Source organism: Schistocerca cancellata, chromosome 12, assembly GCF_023864275.1.
Source record: "Schistocerca cancellata isolate TAMUIC-IGC-003103 chromosome 12, iqSchCanc2.1, whole genome shotgun sequence".
NCBI lineage: Eukaryota > Metazoa > Arthropoda > Insecta > Orthoptera > Acrididae > Schistocerca > Schistocerca cancellata.
This window is the reverse complement of record NC_064637.1, coordinates 159,253,314-159,267,166: the sequence shown is the minus strand read 5'-3', so window position 1 is coordinate 159,267,166 and position 13,853 is coordinate 159,253,314. Positions and strand designations below refer to the sequence as shown.

The 13,853-nt window shown below is 48.9% G+C and overlaps 1 protein-coding gene across 1 annotated transcript in view; it reads right to left on the bottom strand.

Annotated features, from left to right (window-relative positions):
- The window catches only part of LOC126109859 (N-chimaerin), a 50,425-nt gene that overhangs the window by 23,088 nt on the left and 13,484 nt on the right, over positions 1-13,853 (bottom strand). Inside the window, exon 5 of the mRNA XM_049914925.1 lies at positions 8,023-8,158. Coding sequence (XP_049770882.1) covers positions 8,023-8,158 — 136 coding nt within the window. The remainder of the gene's footprint in view (positions 1-8,022; positions 8,159-13,853) is intronic.

Here is a 13,853-nt window from a genome sequence, read left to right as displayed (position 1 = left end):
CCCCCCCCCCCCCCAATCATCAAGGGGGCAGGTGTAGTCTTCTGGCTCTGAGAGGTGATGGGGCTACAACTGTTGTAGCAGCAGCGTAAGACAATGTCATGTGCACAGGATGTAAGTGTTCAAATTTCCTCTTAGCCTCAGTGTAGGTCAGTCAGTCCAGAGTCTTGTACTCCATGATTTTCCTTTCTTGCTGGAGAATCCTGCAGTCTGACGAGCAAGACAAATGGTGCTCTCCACAGTTGACACAGATGGGAGGCAGGACACATGGAGTATCGGGATGTGATGGGCATCCGCAATCTCGACATGTGACGCTGGAAGTACAGCAGGAAGACATATGACCTAACTTCCAACAAGCGAGTAACGCCTGTGACTGGGCAGAGGATATTGTTTTGATCAAGACTGACCCAGATCTCATTTTGGACAAGCCCTCCACCTCCCCAAACTTGTCTTCTAAATGCTCAACAAAAAACTGAGTCTTTATCTTCATGAAAGATTCCTCATCAGTCCCAACATACAAGGTACCGGGGCGAATCAGAGCCACTGCCATCCTTAGCCTGACGTTCCTCCCATGGTGTGGCCAGGGAGGGGAACGATTTGGGGTCGTACTTCTGTGCGTTGAACTGAGCCTATGAATGCTTAGAGACTGCTGGTGTTTAACCACCTGCAAGAGATGATGTACTACGCTTCATCGCATGTCATCCACCCTGATGCCACCCAGTACGACCAGGGGCCCTCCCCACGGGTGCCACCCAGCCGCAGTGGAGGCCACTGGCAGGATGGCCATTGCCACGAATCCCTATGTCCCAGGGGGATGGACATCCACCCCTTGGCATACGTGGGGAGTTAACGGCGCAGGCATCAGCAGAGCGATCCCTGTGTGGTCACGGGGCTACAACCAACAGGGACAGGGCGGCCCCACCACAACAGACTGGCTACCGTGCTGGATATCACGTGGGAGGGTGACCTCGTCCAACAGTTGGAGAATGAGCAGAAGTGCAGATCCACGTTGACAAAGGATGCGATAGGTCTCAGCACATGATGGACATGATGCACCATGTAAGGCGGCCTTCCCCAGTTGGCTCGCTCTTCGGGAAAATTTTGAAAAATGGAGGTCAAACACTACAGGGGACCATCACAAAGGCCGAAATGTGAGAGACTCCTTTTAGTCACCTCTTACGACAGGCAGGAATACCTTGGGCCTATTCTAACCCCTCGGAACTGCAGGGGGGAAAACTGGGCAGTCCAGCAAGATGTGGACAACAGTCTATGGGAGCCACAGTGACAATGAGCTGGGTCCTCGCAAGGGAGGAGGTAACCATGTGTTAGCCACGCGTATGGCCAATGCAGAGCTGGCAAAGGACAACAGATTCCCTGCGAGTGGTTCACATGAATGACTGCCACACATTCGTTATCTCCTTGATAGCACGGAGTTTATTTGGTGTACTCAGGGTGCGCCAGTCAGTATCCCAGATCGTGAAAACTTTGCAGTGGAAGACTGATCATAAATCGGTCTCCAACAGGCCAATCTCCAGAGATTGTTTACTGGTGGCATGTTTGGTAAGGCAGTCAGCAAGTTCATCGCCCGGTATCCTGACATGTTCTGGGGTCCAAATGACGGTCACTGAGTGTCCTGGTGCAGAGGGCATAAAAGACTCATGGATTAACAGTACCAAAGGATGTCTATGGAAGCACTGGTCAAGAGCTTGTAGGCTGCTTAAGGAGTCACTACAAATGACGAAGGACTCACCAGAGCATAAGCAGATATGACCAAAAGCGCGATAGATGACAACCAACTCTGCAGTAAAAATGCTGCAGCCATCCAGCAAGGAGCGTTGTTCCGTGTGACCGATGTGAGCGTAAGCGAAGGCAACAAGACTGTCGACCATCGATCCATCTGTATAGAATATTTCTGAACCCTCAAATTCGCCGAGAGAGAAAATGCCGGCAGAGGGCCAAGGGTGGGACTGAGCCTTTGGAGCCTTGCAATACATCCAGCTGAAGCTGTGGCCGAAGTATGAACCATGAAGGTGTACAGAAGTGGACCTGCAGGAAAGGTTGTAAGGGGAACGTGTCGAGTTCATGAAGAAGTGACCGGACACAGACGGTGAAGGGATTCCCAGTTCTGGGCCGCTGTTGCAGGAGATTGATCGCCGTGTTGGGGAAAAGGAGATGGTAATTAGGATGGCGCGGTGAACTATGTATGTGGGTGATATAATTTGCGAGCAACAGTCGTCGCCGGAGCTGCAAGGAAGAAATGCCAGCTTCCACAAGGAGGCTGTTCACTGTGCTCGATTGGAAGGCTCCCATTGCAAGGTGAACTCCACAGTGCTGGATAAGGTCTAGTAGACTCAGTGCAGAGGGTGCTGCTGAACCATACACCATGCTCCCATAATCAACACAGGACAGTACGAGGGCTTGGTACAGCTGCAGCAGTGTACAACGATCAGCAACCCAGTCAGTGTGACTCACGCATCGAATAAGATTAAGGTGCCGCCAGCACTTGCCCTTCAGCTGACGAAGATGGGGAAGCCAAATTAAGAGGGTGTCAAAGACCACTCCCATTAGTTGGTCATCAAGGTAAATTTCTGGGTGGGGGAGGACAGCATGACGACGATAGAAGTGCACGACTCAAGTTTCCATGGCCAAAAACTGAAAGTTATAAGTGACGGCCCACGACTGCGCCTTCCATACAGCTCCCTGCAGACAGCATTCAGCCGCAACAGTAGAAGACAATAACCGTCAGTGTATAGGAGGCGAGAGATTGACGACCCTACTGCTAATGCGAGACCATTGACAGCAATTAAAAAGAGTGGGGGACTCAGGACACAGCCCTGCGTGATCCCATTCTCTTGTATATGGGTGCACTATGGGAACCACCAACGCGAACTCCGAAAGTGAGGTGTGACAAAAAGTTTCGTATAAAAATCGGGAGTGGACCCCCAGAGACCCCACTCGTGCAGAGTAGAGAGGATGTGGTGTCGCCAAGTGGTATCATAGGCCTTTGTGAGATCAAAAAAAGACAGCAAGAAGGTGTCGCCTGGAAAAGGCTGATCGAATGGCAGACTCCAGGTACACCAAGTTGTCGATGGTGGAGCGTTCTTGGCGAAAACCACCCTGAAACGAGATAGAAGGTCCCGTGATTCAAGGAACCAACTCATACGCCTACTAACCTTACGTTCAAGCAGCTTGCACAGAACATTGTTGAGGCTGATGGGCTGTCAACATCTAGTGGGTTCTCCCCTGGCTTTAGCACTGGATTGATGACAATTCCCTGCCACTGCGATGGGAACTCGCCATCGCTCCAAATGTGGTTGAAGACAGCAAGAAGGTGGCGTTGCGAATCTGCTGACAGACGTTTCGTAATTTGTGAAGGGATGCTGCCTGGGTCAGGAGATGTGTCAGGACAGTCGGCAAGGGCACTTTTAAATTCTCACTTACTGAAGGGAGCGAAGAGAGGAGTTGCTGCTCCACCCTCTTTTTGAGGAGACGAAAAGGTGGGATGGTACTTCTACGAAGCAGAGATATGAGCATAATGCTCTGAAATTACGTCTGTATCGGCAGATACAACTCCATTTTTGGGAATTCCAGGTACACCTGCTGGGTTCTGATGGCCGTAAAGTCGGCGGAGCTTGGTCCAAACCTGGGAGGTGGAGGATCGTGTTCCAATGGCGGAGACTTAGTGTTCCCAACACTCCTGCTTTCTTATTTGACGAGGAGGAGAACCTGGGCATGGAGCCGTTTGAAAGCAATAAGGTTCTCCAGGGAGGGGTGGCACTTATAACATTGGAGGGCCCGCCAACAGTCTCTAATAGCCGCAGCGATTTTCGGTGACCAGCAGGGCACTGACTGCCACCGGGGCCAACAGGAGAAATGAGGGATTGTTGATTCAACTGCGGTAATATGGTATTAGTAACGACACGGATCACTTCATCGATGGTGGCATGCAACGGATACTCAGCTTTGGGAAGAACCCACCCGGGCAAGTGTAGAGGTGAGGGACGCTATGGTAAGGACAGGAAGAGTGGGAAGTGGTCACTACCACACAAGTCGTCATGTGCTCTCCAGTGGACATATGGGAGAAGGCCACGACTGCAAACTGAGAGATCAGTGGCTGAATATGTGCCGTGTGGCACACTGAAATGTGTGGGGGCACCTGTATTTAGGAGGTGAGGTAATAGGTCCTCAACTTGTTTGTCACGGCCATTGACCTTGGCTCCACCCCACAAAGGGTTATGGGTGTTAAAATCATCCAGAAGGAGAACAGATGGGGAGTTGCAAAATGAGTGCAACCAAAACATGGGGTGGTGCTTCACCACCTGGAGGGAGGTAGATGTTACAGATCGTAATTTTCTGCATTGTCCTCACCCTGACAGCCACATCTTCTAAAGGTGTTTGAAGGGGCACAGATTCACTACAGACAGAGCTAAGGATGAAAACACATACTCCACCTGACAGTCTGCCACAAGCAGGACGGTTTTTGTAGTACCCCCGATAGCCAAGAAGGGCAGGGGTCTGCACTGTGGGAAACCAGGTCTCTTGAAGGACAATGCAAAAAGCAGGTGCACTGCTTAAAAGTTGACATAACTCAGCCAGGTGGGAGAAAAAACCCCCACAGTTACACTGGAGAATGACACTTTAGACCTCAGCATCACCTGTCGCCACTGGCTGAGTGTTGGCATCCAGTACCATTGTATCCGAGGCGTCAGCGACATATGGGTCCTCAAAGGATGCCAGAATCCCCACCTCGTCCTCGGACAAAGACCCGTGGGGGAGTGCCGGTGTAAGGGGCACTGGAGGCTCCCATTTCTCAGTGGACTACTTCTTTGAAGTTTGGCCTCTCGCTGCTCCTTTAGGGGCTTGTTGGGAGGGCTTCTCAGAAGTAGCTTCAGGGACATAGGAAGACCATGAAGCCCTTCAACCAGCAACCAGTGGCTCCTTCAACTACTGGCTGGTGTCCACTGGACCACTGAGGGGGACTGTGGAAGGTAGAGTCTCAAGGCACCCCTTCCGCGTAGGAGGAGACGGAGGAGGCCATTGCTTCTCCAGCTGGGGGGAGGGAACCGATGTCCTCGGCATGTTGGCGGGATGATGCTCCCAAAGAAGAAGCTTTCGGAGCAATGGAAGAAGACGTGCCCCCAGCCAAATGGAGGGGCGAGGAAGATGAGCAGCCTTGAGGGCCCACTGGAGTAACCTTAGACGACGGGCGGAACAGCGTCATTGATGGCGACAGCGTAAGAAGATAGCATGGAAACAGGGTTTAGTCTTTCATATTTGAGTTTAGCCTCACAGTAAGACAGCGTGTCCAGGGTCTTGTACTCCATAATTTTGTGCTCCTTTTGGAGTACCAGACAGTCCAGAAAGCAGGGGGAGTGATGATGTACACAGCTCACACAGGTGGGAGGAGGTGCATGGAGTATTTGGATGCAGCGAATGTCCGCATTCTCTACATGTGGTGCTGGAAGGGCACAGGCAGGACATGTGCCCAAATTTCCAGCACTTAAAGCACTGCATAGGGGGAGGGACATAGTGTTTGACATCACATCAGTACACCATCACCTTGACCTTTCCAGGCAATGAATCACCAACAAAAGCCAAGATGAAGGCACCGGTGGCAACCCTATTGTCTTTGGGTCCCCTGTAAATGTGCCGGACAAAATGAACACACCGCTGTTCTAAATTGGCACGTAGCTCGTCATCAGACTGTAACAAGAGGTCGCGAAGAAAAATAATTCCCTGGACCATATTGAGACTTTTGTGGGGAGTGACTGAGACAGTACTATCAGCCAGTTTGTCACAGGTGAGAAACGCCTGGGAGTGAGTTGGGGATGCCGTCTCCATCAAAACCTACCCATTGTGCATTTTGGACAGTGCTGTCACTTCCCCAAACTTATCCTCTAGATGCTCAACAAAAAACAGAGGCTTCGTTTCCAGAAAGGAGTACCCATCAGTTCTGCTGCACATTAAGTAATGTAGCAAATATAGATCCTGTTGTTCTGAAGCCCTACATTCCTCCCAAGGTGTTGCCGCAAGGGAACGATTTAGGGTCATACTTGTCAGCATTGAAATCAACCTTCCCTCTCTTAGAGACTGCCCCAAGAAGACGGGCATCTACTCCTTGGCATATGTGGGGAGTTTACAGCTCAGGCATCAGCAGTGTGATCCTTGTGCTGTCAGGGGGCTACCACCAAATGGATGGCCCCACCACAACGCACTGACTACCATGCTATATACTGGGTGCAGAGAAATCCAATCATGTCCTGGGAGCATAAGAGGACAGGAGACAATGAAATAAGATTATGTACCCTGGAAAGTGTCCTCCCCCAAAGACTGGATTTGCCAGTGGAGACGCAAATCCATGAAGAGAAGAGGCTCAGGACATTGAATCTGATGGCACTATGGATAAACGGTGCACCATGTAAGGCATCCTTCTCCATATGGCCCGCACTTCTGTGGAATTTCGAAACTGGCAGGCCAAAATGGGACCTGAAATTATAAGGCCAAAAGGTGGGAGACTCATTTTCATCACTCCTTACGACAGGCAGGAATACCTTGGGCCTATTCTAATCCCGGACCCGCAAGGGGCCATGGGGGAGAGAGGGGTTGGAGGGAGGGAGGAGGAGAACCAGAGAGGGGGGGAAGCCACAGAGGGGGGGGAGAGCCACAGAGGGGGGGAGAGCCACAGAGGGGGGAGGAAAAGGGGATGTAGGGAGACAAGGGCATGGGGGAGGTAGAGAGAGGTGTGGCAGGAGCAGGGGCATGGAGGGAGCAGGGGCATGATTGGAGTGAGGGTGGTGGGGAGTGAGAGTGAGGGTGGTGGGGAGTGAGAGTGAGGGTGGTGGGGAGCGAGGGTGAGGGTGGTGGGGGGTGAGAGTGTGGGTGGTGGGGAGTAAGAGTGAGGGTGGCGCCCCTAAGCTCCCTTCCTCTGTCCCTCCACTCCCCAATTTTCCCCTTCCCATCTCTCTCTCTCTTCTCCCCCTCTCTCACCTGTCCCCCTTCTTCCTCCTCTCATCTCTCCACCTTCCCACTTTCTCACCTCTGCCCATGACAGGGAGTGGCAGGGTGAGTGAGGGTGGCAGGGAGAGAGATGGGGTGAAGAGAGATGGTGAGGGTGGAGGGGAGACTAGGGTTGGAGGGAGAGGTTGTAGGAAAGTGAGAGTGAGGGGGTGATTGGAATAGAGGGAGAATGCAGTGGCATTAAAGGAGTAAATACAGGAGGGGATGGCATAGCAGTTGGAAAGGTGGGGAGGGATGGAGTCAAGTGTGTGTGTGTGTGTGTGTGGGGGGGGGGGGGGGTTGCGGTTATAGACTATGGGGAAGGAGGGAGAACAGAGTACAATGGGTATATAAGCCAATTTCCTTGACAGCTGAAAAACACTGCATGCAACTTTTGTTTGGCCATACTTGCACACTTTGAGACCATTTATTCACAGTGTAATGTGAGTGAATCCACATTTTCTATAGATAAACCACGGTCACCCTAATTATGACACTTCATTTTTTCATAAAAATCTAATGTTGTACACCTGTTTTGAAACTGTGTTGTCTCAGCCACACACAATAACTTTTGAATTCTGGCATCTTTTAAAATCACATGCCGTAGGCAAAATAATGTTCCTGAGTCTGTTTGCTAGCCTTTAAGTCTCACTCTCTGCAACAAAAACAGCGAAGTCTCACAAAATAGGCATTTCTTTGTTTTGTTTACAATATCTCCTATGAACATCTTCATTGACAATGTCAATTAGATATTTATGGTAAGCACTCTGCTTCTAGATATGCGAAACCCTGCACTTTCAAATCATTTTCTTGTGCTGTAATTTGCATACATTCGACTTACATTAACAGCAAGACACCACAACTGTTCACAAAGACACTTTTCGGAATCAGTTTTCGTGCTCCAGTTACCTAAGTCAGTTCCCGATACAGCTGAGTTTACAGTTCAGTTTCTGGAGTAACAGCAAAAAACTGTTTTTAGACACATAATAGCAGATAATTAGAACCTCACAATACAAAAGAATAACTTACCTTCGCATTTAACTCCTTGTGCTGTGAAGCCCCAAAGAAAGTTTCCACAAAATTCACACCAATTCAGTCCTTTGAATGTGTGTATTTTAAAATTATGTGGCTTGCTGAAATCTATGTCTACAGAGGAATCGGCAACCTGTAACACAGAAGCAGTTAATAAGTGATCTGAAAGCAATGAGCTGTGATTAAGATCATAACTTATGAAGTGAGAGCCTGTAATTATAAAACAGAAAACGAAAAAATAATTTCACATTACGGCAGGATCAGTTTGTCTTTATTCCAGACAACGACCTGGTCATCTGAAAGATAATGTTTTCCAGATTTCACACCAGTCCCATAAGCATGGCGCTAGTAGTGCCACAGTGATGAAGCAAACCTAGTTTGCTTTAAATACACACTGTAACAGTCACGTGCGTTAGTTACACTTGAGACTGGACACGGTGAGTTGACATTCACCAAGAATGCCACATCGACACCTCATCGAGTTTGAATGAGGTCGTGTAATAGAGCTACGAGAAGCCGGGTGTTGCTCCTGCGATACTGCAGAAAGACTCGGCAGGAATTCAGCCACTGTACACGACTGCTGGCAGCGGTGGTCACTGGAAGGTGACTCTGGATGGCCACACGGCACTATTGAGAAAGAAGAGTATCATATTCGGTGCACGGCTCTGGCGCATCTGCAGCAGCAATCTGAGCAGTGTTTGGCACCACAGTGACACAATGGACTTTTACAAATTGGTTACATGAAGGACAGCTCTGAGCTGCACATCCTGTAGTGTAGTGTCCATTCCACTGACCCCAAACAATCACCATTTGCAACTTCAGTGGTGTCAAGAGAGAGTTTTTGGAGGGCAGGGTGCAGGTCTCTGGTGTTTTCCGATGAAAGCTGGTTCTGCCTCAGTGCCAATGATGGCGGTGTGTCAGGATTTATATGTCAATCTCACGGTCTGACTTGTTGTGCTGTCATTCGTGTACAGCATTCCAAGAAGTGTTTTCCGAAAGGATAATACTTACCCAAATACTGCTGTTGTAACCCAACATGCTCTACAGAGTGTCAACATATTTCCTTGGCATGCTAAATCACCATATCTGTCTCCAATTGAGCACATTTGGGAAATGATCAGATGAAAACTCCAGCACCATTCACAACCAGCATTATTGGTCCCTGTATTGTATTGTTTTGTTTTAGGGCGCAAAAACAACTACGGTCATATGCACCCGTGTCAAAACTGTAAAACACGAAGACAACAAGAAAAGTTAAAAACAACTACACGTCAAGTCTAATTGACGTAAGAGAAGACAGCTAAAAAGAGGGACGTGGAGAAAATATGCCACACAGAAGTGGCGGCCCAGAACTGAAAATTAAATGGCCTTCACCATATTGCTACTACAAATAAAAAGTAAAATGTAGTCGACTGCTCGCACATCGTTCAGTAAAACGGCTAATAACTCAGATGGCAAACACAAACAAGAATGTAAGCAGTTATAAAAAGGGCATTCCGTCGGGAAACAGTGGACTGACAAAAGTTGAGTGCAATGTGCACAAGGCGGTGGGGGAGCACCACTTAACAAATGGCGATTGCTAAAAAGACAGTGCCCGATACATGACCTAGTTAAAATGGTCTCCTCGCAGCGATACAGCCGAGAGGAAGTCGTCCGAGTTGCTGGAAGAAACTTAACAACCCGGAGCTCGTTCACGTGAAGGGAGGATCAGTGACGACACCAAAGTGACACCACCTTCTAACAGACGGCAACACACAGAGCATTGGAGGGAATGCAAAAACTAGCGGGCTGAGGTACAAGGACTGCAGCCTCGTCAGCGACCTCATTTCCTGTCAGACCGACACGACCGGGAACCCACACAAACATCACAATGGCTCCATCAAGAGTAAGCAAGTGACAGCTTTCCTGGATCTGTTGCACTGAGGGAAGGAGTACAGCACACAAAGGGTTTGAAGGACACAGAAAGAGTCTGAGCAGATGATGCAATTGAACGGCCTGTGTTGCTGGATGTACTGCATGGCCTGCTACAGGGCAAAGAGCTCTGCTGTAAATATCGCACAGTTTCCAGAAGCCAATACCGAAAAACATCGGTGCTAATGATGGAGGGGCACCTGACACCACGGTCAGACCGAGAGCTATAACAGTGTGCACAAAGGTACTATTGCTGAAGTTAAGTGCGAAGGCCGTGAAACTGAAGGCGACAGCTAGGCTGGAGTAGTGTCCTTAGAAAACGAATGAAAGCAGAGGTGATCACAGGCTGCCGCACGAAGGCGAGGTGGTGAAGGGTTTATACCCACCGGGAAAGTTGCAGGTAGCACAAAGTTAATCTGCCGGAGCAAGAGCCATACTGGCGATCAAAGTAGTCGTCGAAGAAGAAGGTGTAGGATTGGCGTCCACGCATGGCAGACAAACGACACGCATATCTGCTGAGGAGAAAGTCACGGCGGTAGCACAGCGGTAGTTCAACAGCTTCTACATACAGACACTCAATCGGGCTAGTATAAACGGATGCCACGAAGGTGGATAGTACTGAGACAGCGTTAAGAGGAATGGACGTGCAGATGCATAAATGAAACACCCATACTTTAGTTTCAAACAGCCAAGGGACCAGTAGAAAGAGAGGAAGGTCGTGCGATCTGCTCCCCGGGAAGTACAACTGAGGACGCATAGGACATTGAGGGACCACATACAGCAGGCTGCCAGGTTAAGACACGCAGGGAGGACCAAGAAAGTTTCCTATGGAGTATGAACTGCGGGAATTTTGTAGTTTCAATGAATGGAAGAACAACAGGCCCAAGATGTAAATATGGAGGAAGAAACCAACTGTACCACCAGAAATTCATACAAATAGTTCTATCATTGGAAAAACGAAAGCCACTGTCAATGCTCCACGAGTAAAGACAATTGAGACACCACTGAGGGCGCCGCTCAATGAGACAGCTCCTTGCAGAATGGCAATAGATGGCAAAATCGTCAACAATAGGGGAGCCGACGATTCCTGGTGGGAAACAGGCCATTACAGGGTTAATGGGAATAGCAGAAACAATGACACTCAGGACAGAACCCTGAGGCACACCGATTTCCTGGCTAAAGCTGTCTGACAAAGCAGAACCCACACGTACCTTGAAACCTTGGTCTTTTAAAAATTCCTGAAGGAAATGGGGCAGGTGGCCACGGAAGACCCATGCGTAGGGAGTACAGCGGATACCAGTCCTCCAGCAAGTGTCATAGGCTTTCTCCGAAAACGTGGCCACCATTCATGACACGGGTGGACAAAGTAACGAGATGGTCAACTGCAGAATGGTGCTCTCGAAATCCACATTGTGCAGTGGTTAAGTAAATGGCGAGACTCGAGGCACCGTACCAGCTGGCCATGAATTGTACATTCCATCACCTCGCAAACATAGCTGGTGAGAGAAATGGGGCAGTAGCTAAAAAGAAGGTGTTTGTCCTTACCAGACTTAGGTACGAGTATGTTGGTGGCTTCATGCCAGCGTCTGAGAAACGTGCCCTCTGTCCAGATGCGGTTGTACGTATGAAGCAGAAAGTACTTGCCTCAAAAAGAGAGGTGCTGCAACATCTGAATGTGAACATCGTCCGGCCCTGGGGCAGAGGATCGGGATGAAGGTGAGAGCACGATCTAGATCCCTCGTAGTAAACGCAGCATTGTAGCACTCACGATTCTGAGAACGAAGGGTACCACGTGAGCCCCCCCTCCGCTCGTTTCCAATGGAGGAAGGCAGGGTGACATCTGCTACTTTCAGGCTGGAAATTGAGAAATGGATCTTGGTCCCTGGGAGCTGTCGGAGGTTGGCCCACACAATGGAAGAGGGAGTAGAACTGTTAAAGGAACTAGTGAATGAAATCCAGATAGCTTTTTTGCTACCCCAATGAAGGTAACAACACTGTGCAGGCAACTCTTTATAAAGAATGCAGTTTGCCATCATAGGGTGGGGGTTAAAAATGTGGCGAGCACATCTCCACGCAGGTATTGCGATGCAGCACACCTCAGTCTACCGAGGGACCAAGACACGGTGTGGTAAAGAGGAAGTGTGAGAAACGAGATGTTCCGTTGCAGTAAGGATAACTGTTTGTGTCGTAGTCTACCTGGTCATCACAACTGGTGAAATGTTGTTCATCGAAGGTTGGCAGGGAGGAGTAAAGCCACCAGTCGGCCTTAGTATGCTGCCGTTTGGGTGTGCACATAGGTAGGGTAGGAGTCAGCAAAAAAACAGCACACGAGAAATGATCGCTCGAGTATGTGTCAGAGAGAACGGACCACTCGAGACAACGACAAGCTGGGCAATGCAGAAGGATAGGTCCAAATGGGAATAGGTGTGCGAGGAGTCGGAATGTATGTGGGTGCTCCAATGTTAAGGCAGAAGAGGTCGAGTTGATTAAGAAGATCAGTCAAGAGGGCACCTCTCTGACAGGTTCTGAGAGAACCCAAAAGGGGATGATGGGCATTAAAGTCACCAAATAGCAGAAAGGGATGAAGTAGCTGCCCAATAAGCTGGAGGAAGTCTGCCCTGGTGACATTGAATGACAGAGGGATGTAAACAGTACAAAGGGAAAAGGTCAAGTGAGGAAGGAAAGGGCGAACTGGAACAGCTTGAAGGCGGGTAGTCAGGTTGATGGGTCAACTATGATCAACATCCTGTATGAGTATGAGCAGCATGACTCCCCCATGAGATGGAATGCTGTCCTTGGGGAGGGGGGATGTCAACATTGACAGGGAAGAAATGCAAGAGCTCAAAGCTGTCATGAGGACGCAATTTTGTTTCCTGAAGGCAGAGAACAAGTGGACACAGTGATTCTAAGAGAAGCCACAAATCTTCTTTCTTGGATCGAAGCCCGCAAACGTTCCATTGGAGGAGACTCATAACGAGGAAAAAGTGAAGGGGTATCACCTCAGTGGCTGCCGAGTGCCAGCCTTTGAAGACTCGCTGCCACAGGGCACAGAGCAGGAGGATCCTGCTCAATGAGGTCTACAGAAGCATCTGCTCTCTCCTTCTATCGGTCTGCAGAGTCCAGAATTCAGCATTCAATGCACCTCGACACGAACAGGATAGCCATGGAGGAGTGAAGCTGCAAGCAGCTTTTGTGCTTCAGAATTTTTACATCTTCTCAAATGCAAAAACACAGGGACAGTTCAAATCCTTCACGGAAAGAAATGAACAGCGAGAAGTTTCCTGTTGACGTACCTGGGTATGGCTTAATGAGATGGGTACGAGTGGGCATTGTTCTATGCAATAAAATAAAAACTGTTTCTAACTATATGACTCACTACGGTTGCTGTATGTGATTTTCATTACAGACGTTCAGAATTGCATGTCAAAAATGAGATATATGGTAAAGATCTTCTGACATTTCTTTCACAATAACAAATGTGTGTCAACCATACCTTACAAAATTGCTGCAAGTACATATGCAATTGAAAATTATATGAAAATAAAATTAAGAAACAGAAGCTCCCTGTGACAGGACTTGTCACAACGGGGAAAAAAGAGTCCATATTTTTAAAATCAGATACAGAAGAGATCAGGCTCATGTGTTGCTCAGGCTTATGAGTTGTTGTCACACAAGTTCAGCTACTGGCATTGAATAGAAAGACAAACACTAATTGAGGCAAGCAGTGCCAAATAACTGAGTTATGTGGCAGACAACAAGATGTCCCCAAAGACCGAAGACCACTTGGGGCTGAGGAAACTTTAAGGAAGTCACTGTGTTAAATTCCAGTGTAGGTACCAGAGAATATGGACCTGCAAGGATTTTAGTGGGAGTAAACACACATCGTTTTCAAAAATCTGACTATCAGGCTTAGCTAA